The sequence below is a fragment of the Miniopterus natalensis genome, chromosome 6 (assembly GCF_054644295.1).
Source record: "Miniopterus natalensis isolate mMinNat1 chromosome 6, mMinNat1.hap1, whole genome shotgun sequence".
Lineage (NCBI taxonomy): Eukaryota > Metazoa > Chordata > Mammalia > Chiroptera > Miniopteridae > Miniopterus > Miniopterus natalensis.
In genome coordinates this window covers 54,457,352-54,468,976 of record NC_142086.1, presented here as the reverse complement: position 1 = coordinate 54,468,976, position 11,625 = coordinate 54,457,352, and the positions used below count along the sequence as shown (strand labels likewise).

At 44.7% G+C, this 11,625-nt stretch overlaps 1 protein-coding gene across 1 annotated transcript; it reads left to right on the top strand.

The window, feature by feature from the left end:
- The first annotated feature begins 322 nt into the window (after window positions 1-322).
- Window positions 323-6,993, top strand: AHSG (alpha 2-HS glycoprotein). The gene is made up of 7 exons (XM_016200188.2): window positions 323-535; window positions 2,755-2,865; window positions 3,041-3,125; window positions 3,488-3,654; window positions 4,839-4,940; window positions 5,949-6,029; window positions 6,685-6,993. Exons 1-7 carry the CDS (start codon window positions 323-325, stop codon window positions 6,991-6,993), a joined length of 1,068 nt encoding a protein of 355 aa, XP_016055674.2.
- The last annotated feature ends 4,632 nt before the right edge of the window (window positions 6,994-11,625 follow it).

Here is an 11,625-nt window from a genome sequence, read left to right as displayed (position 1 = left end):
CACACCTCATCCCCTCAGCCTCCTCTCTGCTGCTGTTACCATGTTGCAAAGCTGACCCTATCCCTAGAAACATTGATTTGACAGGTTTCTTGGGGGCCAGCAATGTCCTAACCTATTTGTTTTTCCAGGGCTGATGTTTGCAGGAATTTTCTTGGAACCACAACAGAAATCATCCCACATCTTTATGCAATTCCTCTGGGAGGTCTCGACAGATAAATAAAGCCCTGGGCCTGTCCACGGTCTACCTTTCCTGGCAGAGCACCTGAGTGTCTCCTGAAACCTGCAGCACCTGCCCACCTGCCAGGGCCTCTCTGGAGCAGCCATGAAGTCCCTCGTCCTGGTCTTTTGCCTTGCTCAGCTCTGTGGCTGCCACTCTGCCTTGACTCCCCCAGATATGGTTCCTAGAGTACTGAACTGTGATGACCCAGAATCAGAGCAAGCAGCCCTGGTGGCTGTGGACTACATCAATAAGAACCTTATTAGAGGCTACAAGCACACCTTGAACCAGATTGACAAAGTGAAGGTGTGGTCTCGGGTAAGTGAACCTGCTGTGTATGAGCTGAAAGAACCTGTTTGTGGAGCTTAACTGGGTGTCTCAGAAGATCACATCTCTCAGCACAATGGAACCACAGAGGGCTAAACTCTAATTTCTTTCCAGAGGGAGGGAGGGGGCAGGTGCAGGGCAAGAGAGGACACACCCTATTCTGTAGCCATGGGTCTCAAGGAAAGTAAGTGCTGGAGGTTGGGGAGATTTCTAGAAGAAAAGGATATTTTGAAGATTGAAGGTAGAAAGTGTGGCTTGATAGAAAATGCAGGATGCAAGAGATTGAATTCTAGTTGCCAAATTATCACTGACTGGAAATCACTTATCTTGCTTTTCTTCTGTTACCTCTGGATGAAGACTGAGAATGAATGAAACTAGCTTTTGGCAGTTTACCTACTATATGCCAGGCCCTTTCATATATGTTATCTGCTTAGCTCCTCCCACCCCTCAGTTCTGTGTGGTAGGTATTTTCCTTGTCTTACATAAGAAGAAACCAAGGATCTTATGTAAGAAGAAACCAAGGCTCCCCCCCTCCCCCACAAGTCATATAATTAGTAAGCATTTGTCTGGGATTTGATTCCAGACCTGTGTTCCTTCCTCTGCACATGCTGCCTCCAAGACTCTACATCCCAGAGAGAAGTCTTGGCATGAGACTTCCTCATATGCTAGACAGGAAAACAATGCAGTCAGTGACAATAAAGATCAAGCAAGAAAACATGTCTTGGGAATCAGTAGAGAGATCTGGAGAGGCAGGGAAAAGGCATCTGTCTCCTGACTATTTTGAAATTAGATTGTATATCTGATGAGGAATAATTCTTTCCAAAAATGTTGAGTATAATCCTTCTGAGGGCAAGAATCAGTGTCAGGTGCTATATTGGGTTGAGCCACATGAAATTGCCATTTTTGTATATTAAAAGCAGTCAAATATTGGCATTTTAATGGTTCAACCCAATACAAAGATGAGAAAAGACATAGTTAGTGCTCACAAGAGGTTTAGAGAGGAAAATAAGGTAAACATCAGGATATCTGAAGTAACATCTGATCTCCTAATGGGACAAAATATCTAAAATCAGGATTGTCCCAGATGGGTTTTAAGAGCTCTGCAACCGTACTGAAATACAGAGGAAACACTGATCAATTCAGGGGGAATAATACACAACATGCATATGTAAGGAAAAGGCAATGAACAGACATTGTGGTTTTCACTAAAGGTGGAGCTTGAGAGTTACTTTCTTTGAGAACCCAGGAGTGTGAGTCTCCTGTTCCCTGCAGCTCTAAGTGTTTTCAGGAAGTTAACCTGGGCACATCTACACATCATAAAACACAGCTTTCTCCAGGAGATGAGATTCCAAGGCGTCAGGTGCTAGTGATAAAGGCAGAACAGAAATAAGGGGCAAGAAGAACTGGGGTGAAATTTTAAAAAGGCATACTTGTACCTTCTTGATTTCGCAGGCCTTGAAGAAAGGATGCAGAAACAGGTGAACTGGCAAAAACGATTCCAAGGAGTTATACAAGCTCTCCTATCACTGTCCCCCCACAGCTCCTTTTTCAGGTCTATGCTAGTGACTTACACACCGCTTCCTCTGTCAAAGGGGCTCCTCTTCCCCTCAGCACCAGAAGGGGGCAGGAGAGGGCGGCAACTTTGCATCAGGCATTTACAAGCCAAAGCCCAAAGCCAAGGACTTGTCCTTTAGGAAGGAAAAGGAAGTAGGGAAGGAAGAAAAGTAGATGATGAGAGGGGAGGAAAAAAGAACAGAGGGAGGGATGGAGAAGGTAGAGACAGTAAGATATCATCCTAAAGCACCTTATTTGCTGCTTAACTGCGAAAAATCCAAAGCTGACTTTTTCAAGGCACTGCTTGAAGGGCGAAATTTTAAAAATTAAATAAGGTGTCAGCATTCCCTTTTAGCTTCTAGACAGAGCTCAGAGCGGTGGCTGTGATCCCATCATCCTGTCGAAGCCCACGCCCCCTTCTTCCCGGTAGACACCGCTGACCACCTGCCCAGCTGGCCGAGGAGGACCGGGAAGCCCAGCTGTGGCCCGGCTCACAGGGCAGGGCAGAGCGGGGCGGAGTCGCAGGCACAGCCCTAAGGACTTCCCTCACCTCTCCAACAGGTGGTGGGTTCCAACCCAAGGGGGGCTTACACTTTGCCCTGATCAACAGCACGAGGGCAATACACTGCTCACTTCTTCCTTCTGTGTCTCCACAGCGGCTCATGGGAGAGGTGTTTGAGATAGAAATAGACACGCTGGAAACCACCTGCCACGCATTGGACCCCACCCCCGTGGCCAACTGCTCTGTGCGGCAGCTGAGGGACCATGTGAGTGGCACTCTTAGGGTGGCTGCGGGTAGTGGCCCAGCCAGTTCCACCGTGGTTCTACACAGAGCAGGCCCATTTATCCAGTTGCCGAGCCTGCCCTCATGGCTAGCCGATGTGCAGTTTCTAAAACTGCCAGCCCTCCTGCAAGGCCCTCACCGTGGGTTTATTTCTCTAGGCTGTGGAAGGAGACTGTGATTTCCATGTGCTGAAACAGGATGGCCAGTTTTCCGTGTTGTCTGCAAAATGTGATTCCAGTCCAGGTAGAGATGATTCTTCTTATTTTGACCTTGTAGAGAGAGTGAGGAAGGAACCTGCATTGTTATCAGCATGAGTAGTTCTAGCCACTTGGTTGGTGAGGAAAAAGAGAAGCCAGGTTTCCTGGGTTCTAGGACTGTAAAACTGTTTTAGGGAGCTGTTCTCATGGGAGGTGAAAATTGCCCCTTGATGAGAGGGGGTCCTGCAGAAATGTCAGCATGACAGGAGCCACCCAAAGGTTTAGTAAGAAGCAGAGAAGATGCCTGAAGCCATTTGGATCATGTCTTAGCCCTTTCTAAATAAGCAGAGCTGGGGTGAATGCTGTGGAGAATTGCAACCCTGATCTCTTCTTTTTCTCTGTGCCTAGACTCCAAGGAGGATGTGCTAAAGGTGTGCGCAGGCTGCCCCCTGCTGGTCCAGCTTAACGACACCAAGGTGGTGCATGCTGTAGAGGCTGCACTGGCCGCTTTCAACTCTCGTACTGATGGCTCCTATTTTCAGCTGGTGGAAGTTTCCAGGGCTCAACGAGCTACAGTAAGACTGAGAACTTTTGACAAATCAGGCAGTTTGGTGGCACTTTGGGAATGCACGTGGTGAACGACCAGTGAGGGACAGAGCAGGTGCAGGGGCAGCAACGGGAAGGCAAGGAGGGTGGTGGGAAAAAAGGGAAAAAGAGTCCTGGAAGGTATGAGGACCCTGAGCGTCAGGTGGACCCAAAAAACTCTCAGGGCCTCCTCCACGCTGAGCCACTCTAACATAAAACAGCCAGACGTTGCCTGTCTCCAGTTTCTCAGTTCTAGTTAACACCAGGGCTCTCCATTCACTAAGTGGGAGTTCCCACATTCTCTAGAGGCACTCACTAGAAATTCATGCATCTCCACATCTTAATAGATATTTATGAAGGCAAGAGCCTACTCACACAGATAGGCGTATAGTGGCAGGATCCTAAAATGCCTTTTAAATCACTGACGAAAATCTAATTATACGGTGGATAGTTCAGCACATTTGAATGCAACAAAATTCTAATATTTACAAAAACTGGTATTGTGGATACCAGCCATGGCATACTTGGAAATGCACTGTATATATAAGTGGTAAATTCTATTAACCTGAATATGTGCTTCTCAGGACACCCTCACCCCCAGACTATACCAAATAACAGATATTTTATTATTGTAAATATCTGTATGCTCCATAAGAGCTATAAAAAAAGAAAAGCATAAGTATCTTCCATACTTTCATTTCTATTTTGCATTTGATCCTGCTCTATACAATTGGTGGGAGAGGTATTAATTAATTTCTTTACTTTCCCACTCCATCTTGGAGTAACCTGAACCTTGGGTCTCAAAGTGCAGCCCCAACAGGGAAGGCTGGGGTGGGAGAGGCAGAGTTCTCACTCAGGTCAGTGTAATCTTGGCCTCTGGGTTCCTGTTTCCTATTTGAAAACTCACTCTGCCCTGAATGATGGGCAGTGGGTACCTGCACCTTTTTCAGGGGAGACCCACCCCTGAACTCTGTATACAGCACTCCAGAACAGGAGGTCACAATAGCCACCCTATGCAACCCATCTTTTCTGGCTACTCATTGCGGTCTGTGTAAAGGTGCTCCCTAGAGGGTGCAATGACACGGCCCTTGCTACTTCCCTCCAGCCTCTCTTTCCCTGCCTTTTTCATGCCAAGTCATGCTGCCTCATGAGCCTTTTCATTTATTCTCATCAGCCTTCTGCATTTTCAACCTACGTGGAGTTTGCAGTGGCTGCTACTGACTGTATTGCTAAAGAGGTCACAGACCCAGCCAAGTGTAACTTGCTGGAGGAAAAGGTGAGTGGGCCAGGCCCTGGGGATGGCAAAACTGGTCATAGAACAGAGCATCTTTAGAGCAAGCCAGTATCTTGGGGCTGTGCAAAATACCCACTCCCGGTGGGGCTGTGTCATGCAGGCCTTCCTTTGGGGAAATCATCTCACTTGCTGGAGGTCCCTGGTGTTAGGAAAAAGACAAAGACTGTCCCTAACTAAGCCAAGTCATGCCCAGTTGCTGGGACTGTGAAGTGTAGATTTTCTAGATATATCTCTGATATGAAATCTTTCTAGTCCTTGAGCCAATAAGGTCTACTTCTAGGAATTTAGCCTAAAGAGAACATTAGAGATGTCTGACAGAAATATATCTATATACACATGAAACTAATATAAGATAATATTGAATGTAACCTGTAATTGAAAAATAAAAATTTTAAAGTAAATAAATAAAAATAAATTGTTCCATAATTGAGAAATATATCTTTAAAGATGATTTATCATAGGTACAAAATGACCCACAAAAGATCTGAATGTTTAACAGGGGAGAGTCTCTGAATAAAATAATGGCACATCAGTAAATAGAAAATTACACAGACACTAAAAAGTATGTTTTCAAGGAATAATAAGTGATGTAAAAAATGCTCTCATATTATAGTAAGTGAAAAAAGCAGAATACAAAATGGTATAGTCACAATGATCCCAATTTCAAAATGATATTTAATCAGTATTTAAAAATAAGAAAGAAATACATGGATGTTAATGGAAGCTCTCCTGAGTTACCACCATTTGGGGAATTATGGTGGACTTCTCCCACTGTCAAAGCATTTCTGTATTGTCCACATTCTATATAGAATTATATTTTATATATCTTCTGTAAGCAGAAACTATAAACTTTACAAAAAAGTTTTTTTAAAAAAAAGAAATTAAGAATTCAAGGTGTTTTTTTCCTTTTGATTGTTGGAGTATCAATGAAACTGGGGGAGAAATCCACTTATTGAACCAGTTCAAATAACTCTTGTCTTTCTGTGGCAGCAATACGGCTTCTGTAAGGGAACAGTCACTGAGAACGCTGGTGAGGCTGTTGCAGTGACCTGTACACTGTTCCAGACACAGGTAACAGGGTCATGGATACACTTGCCCTCATCTTCAGAATACAATGCCCCTTGACATTTATGCAGTGTGTTAATAATTATAGGGCATTTGCTGCCCTGTCCCTTTGAGCCCCACAATGATAAATAGTCCTGGGGTATGTGGGACCATCAACAAATGGGAGGATATTTCAGCCATTCTTTCCATTCTTTCCCCCTGGTGAACTGGTGCCTACAGGTAGAACCATCCTAGTGGGTATTTGACAAAGCCCCCTTTTTATTTGTGGGCGTGGGAGTGGTTTTCTGAGTTGCAGAGACCAGGTGGCCAGAACTGCCTGGCAGCTCCCAGTGGCTGCAGGTGTAGATGTCAAAGAGGGTGACACTGCTGGTGAAGGTTAGTGATCAGGTGGGGTGCTTTTGCTTGTGGGATATGTGTAAGTTCACAATTCCCAAGACAATTGGTGAGAAGGGGCTACCATAAGCCAGTTACCCTCTCCTGCAGCTCTGATGACAATCTTTTGCACCGAGGTAGTTCTTTTTTGCTAGATTCCTTGCAAATAGAAATTATTACTGTGAGAGAATTAGGTGGGGTTCCACCCAGAAGCATGGGTGGCCTTGTCTAGGAGGAGAAAGATAGCTAGCTAACCTAAGGAAACGGTTCTCTCTCCATGATACCACAGCCTCAACCAGACAACACCAATGCACCCACCCCTGTGGCGGCCTCAGCTGGGCCTATGCCTCCTCCAGCTAACCTGCCTGCAGCTTCAGCTCCACCTCTGGTGGAGGCAGTTCCCCAGCCAGCCCTGCCAGAGAACCGGGCACACCATGACCTTCGCCACACCTTCACAGGTGTGGCCTCAGTGGAGTCCGCCTCAGGAGAAATGTTCTATGTGGGAAAAGCACCCAAGTTCGTGCAGCCTAGCATGGCTGTTTCTTCGGTTCCAGCGTTCCGCCCTTGTCCAGGGAGAGTCAGACACTTCAAGATCTAGATGAAGGTCAGAGATGAGAAGGATTGGCGGAGAGAACATAGCCACATTTTGTCCAAGTTTGAGTAGGGGTAGGGGCCTTGTCTGCTATCAAAGCAAGTGCTACATGTGGTCTAGATTAATATCAAGTCTTGAATCCCAGCTTCTCTTCATTCTTCAGGAAACAGAAGCAGAGGGAGTGATGGTTATGTCTGATAAAAGGCATAAGGCCTACAACTTGTCACTGTTTTGATACTAAGCCACCACTATTACGTTCTCTGCCTTCTTTGACTTCAAAAAAACAATTGGAACTGTGACTTTGAGAGGTGCTCTTGCTAAGCTTAAATCTGCTTGTTAATAAAAGTGTCTGAAGGACCTTCCTTAATAAAGAAGGTTCTAAGCAGAAATGTGGTCATGATTATTGCCTACTTCTTCCAAGCTCATGTGTGGGGCCTGTCTTCCCAACAGCCACCCCACAAGTGTCCCTAAGCAAAATCAAAGTGAAAATAGAGACAAAATAGAACAAAAACCTGCTATATTACTATACACAGGAAAAAGTGACACTAGAATCTGCTCAAAACCCATAGGATATACCCATTTCCTTATGAGAAAATAATTCTTTTCATTTCATAAAGGTCAAAAATATTGCTAAAGGAGTGCTAAGTATCTTAACTTTGTACAGACAGAACAACCGTTGTTTTCCCCGATACCCAGGTAAAGGAGAGATTGGTAATTAACACAGGAAGCTCACTTTAATTACATCTGTTTATCATTTATGTTTAAAATAACTGTTAATTGTACTGTATACACTTCATGTTATAATGCAGGATTACTCTTTCTAGTCAATCCATTTCAAGGCTTCAAGTGAAAGCTCTGGTTTACAGAATGATTAGAGGAAGGGTACCTGGACAGGTAAATTCAATGGATATTTGTAGACACTATTCAGGTGCTCAGCTAACATAAAGGAATAAACAGTTCCCACTATAGAATGGTGCTTAGACAATTTCATTTTGTCTACTATCATTAGGTTGTTCTGAGCAACCTAAGTGATGGGGACTTTCATATGAAATTTTAAAAGGATGGGACTAACGACCAGTTAGTGGCTTCACTTGAACCAAGAAGACTGAATCAAGCATTGACCCTCACTTTATCACTCTTGCTTAGAGGTTTTACCAATATTCCAGAAGGAATGGCCAGGAAGGTGGGAAACCACTAGGTATCTCAGAAGCCAAGGAAGATGAGGACAGTATGGTCAGCTGGGCGAAATGCTGCAGAAAGAGCAATGAGAATGAGGGCTGAGAAAGGCCATGGTTAGTTATCTACTTGGAGGTCATGGTAACTCCTGGCAGATGCAGTTTTACTAGAAGGGGGGTTGTAAAATCCTGGTTACAGAGAGTTGATTGGTGGTATGTCTACGATAAGGAAATGGAGAGGCACCTGCGTAGGAGAAATAAGATGTAATTTAAAAGGATAACTGGGTGGAGAGGACTGCTTTTTTCAAGAAAGAGTTTTGAGCCAATTTAGGGCAAAAGATAGAAGAGATTGAAGAAGAAAAAAAAAGGAGAGGATGGGGCACAGTAACAGGGACATATTTAGTGGAAATGGGAAGATTAGAGCAACTCTGCTAAGGACTCTAGTCCTTCCTTGAGGGAGTTTGCAAGAAGATCCTGAAGAGTCACATTTCACCCAGCACTAAAAGAGACCCACCCTCAGTCCAGCCTTGTACACACAGGTATGGCTGAGAGGGAGCACATGGAATATTAGTCAGATGTTTTCCATGAAAAGTGAGTGATACTCAAACCAAGGTAGCTTAAGTAAAAAGGGAAATGCTACTGCTCTGTGTACTGAGAATTCAAATGGAGGAGTCCTACTGAAGGCACAGCGAGATCCAGGGGTTCAAAATATGTCATATCTTATTTCCACCCCCCCCACCCCATCTCTCAGCAATGCCTGCCTTTAGCCTTAACCACAGTGGCCTTTGGCAGTCTCACAACTACAGAAGCATTAGTGCTTAAGCCTGAAGAAAGAGAGAAAGGTCAGTCAAGAAGAGCCAAGGAAGGAGCTGTTCCAGGAGAATAGCAGGCATGAAGACCTAGGGGCAAGAAATAGGTTGATGTAGCCAAGGATGAAAAGGGAAGCTGGACTGAAGCAAGCAGAGGAGGAGGGCTGTAGAAGATGAGGTTGGAGAAGTAGACAGGGGTCAGGTCATGAGCAGCCTTGGGGTCCCCAGAAGGAGATGGAATGTTATTCTCAGTGCAATGGGAAACCATTAAAGGTTTTAAGCAGGGCAGTAACGTATTCTGATTTACGTTAAAAGATCACTTAGGCTCCATGGTTCTCCACCTGGGATGGGGTGAGGTGGAGTGAGGTAGCGTCACCTCGCCCTCACAGAGATGTTTGGAAGTAAGTGGAAGCATTTACTTGGGAGGCTACTGTACAGAGGCTAGGATGCTAAACATTCTGAAATGAACAGTACAGCCCAACCAGTGAAGTCCCAACAATGTACAATGATTAATTGATGCTCCAAATACTAATAGCATTCACCTTGTTAGTTGGTGTAGGGAAAATGGATTGTAGCTGGGCAAGTGTAGCCACAGGATAGGAGGTAACTGGAGCTTTTTAGGGGAGAGATAAGTGTACCCTAGACCAAAGTATTTGGGCAGCAGATGTAGTAAAACAATGATATAACTTGCCGGTAGAACTCCTAGGACCTGCTGATGGATTTGATGTGGGAGTGAGAAAGAGAGAGGTGAAGGATAATTCGTGAATTTGTGGCTTTGCTAACCGGGTAGATGGTGGTGCCATTTACTAAGGTAGAGGGCGGTGGCTCATTTCATCCGAGTTACATTAATTCTCTCCTCTCTATCTTGAAATCGTGCAGTTTATCATTCTGTGTCAGGCTAACCCATGCTTCTTAAGGAAGTAGTGAATCCAACAGATCTGCATGACCTGGGCCAAGTTGCTTTACCTTTCACTTCTCATTGCCCTCATTATACAACCAGGTGTATACAACAGCTCAGAATGGCTGTAGGATTAAATGAGATGCTAGAAATAGATGCTTGGAACCTTCTTGACACATTCTAGGTTTTCCCTCTTTGCTTCCTCTTCCTGTCCTCTGAATTTGGTGTCTTCAGACGATCATGTTTTTTACCTTCTCTTAAATGTGTTCTCTCTGCTTGGCAAGTTGATCCTCTCTCATGAATTAAACTCTTCGTCTTACACAGATAACTTCCAACGTTACAACTCCAGTTTGGGCCTCTTTTTTTAATTCCAACACTGCATTTCCAAATGTCTCCAGAATTTCCCCACTTGAATTTACTTAAAACAGTTTCTTATGTGATTTATTTATCTAAGAGATGCATATCTGAAAACTTGGCATTATTCAAAATGTGCATATCCTAGAAAAATTTCTTCCCGAGAATAAACAGAGAGGATGAGTTATGGATCTGTTAAATTTACTGTGTTTATTGCACATTTTTGCATTAGTGCTGCTCTGTATTTTCTCAAAATCATTCTTAACATTTTGCAGACTGCTCTCTCCTAAATTAATAGTATTGCATGTGTCCCATTTACTTGCCTTCTTCTCGGCTTTTTAATCACATCTAACTCACGTTCTAAAGTTATTGAATTTCAGGCCTATTTTTCAATACTTGTACCAATTAACAATATTTGATGGATGTTAGGATAATACAAACATTAATTTCCCAATTAATCATTTTTATTAAATATTGCTAGTGTTGACACACTCCTATCACTGCCATTGGGATGCCCCTTCCCATCCTTGTCATTATGACTCTGATTCCCCCAAGGACACCCCACACTCACCAATGACTTTAGTGTCTCTCCTCTCCAGCCCCAAAGAACTTCAACACCCCTGCTGATGCTCCCCCCTCAGCATTTCTCCCCCATCTTGCTTCCTCCACTGTTTCTCTGTTTCTGCCAACCTCTTGTTCCCACCTCCACACCCTCACGGAGCAGTTGATCACATCCTGATGACAAACCTTGCTCTACCCTTGCTCTGCCCTTACTCGCCTTTTTGTCCACCTCTCAGTCATCCTCGATGAGGTTAAGCTGGTTGTTCAGCCTCACTGAGGGCTTCAGCCCTCTCTTTCTATGGACTAGTCCACCTGCCAGACTCCTCCTGGTTTCACTTCCTTGTCTGTGAGCCCCAGCCCCCCCCCCCACCCCGGTCAGTTATTTCAATGATACACAAACATCCTCTTGACCTCTGTCCTCTGGACCACATGCCTTTCCAGGGCCCAACTCCAGCTGGACCTTTCCATTTCTGTTCACAGCTTGCCCGGTTGAGCTGAAGCGCTCCCCAAGGCATGGCTCTTGATACCCTAACAAATGTTGCTTTCCATCCTCCAGTGGGACCACGAGGCTCCTTACCCACATGCTCCTCACTCGTACTTTATTTCCCATTCCACACAATGGCTAATCCACGTATTTGCCTCTCTCACGTCCTTGATCAAACTCCTATATCTTGACCCTCAGTAGACTGAGACTCCCAGTTTCCAAAGAAAATAAATGTTTCCAGGTAAAAATGTCCTCCACTTCCCTCCAGTATATCTCCAAAGTCACCAGTTGCTACCTTCTCTCTTGCTCAGATTAGGTGTCTTTCTCTTCTCTCAAGCTGCCCCCCCCCCCCCGCCC

Excerpts from the sequence above, each read along its gene's own strand:
- AHSG (XM_016200188.2), top strand. The coding sequence starts at position 323 with ATGAAGTCCCTCGTCCTGGTCTTTTGCCTTGCTCAGCTCTGTGGCTGC. Across the intron at positions 536-2,754 it reads AAGTGAAGGTGTGGTCTCGG|CGGCTCATGGGAGAGGTGTT; the intron begins GTAAGTGAACCT and ends GTGTCTCCACAG. Across the intron at positions 3,126-3,487 it reads AAAATGTGATTCCAGTCCAG|ACTCCAAGGAGGATGTGCTA; the intron begins GTAGAGATGATT and ends CTCTGTGCCTAG.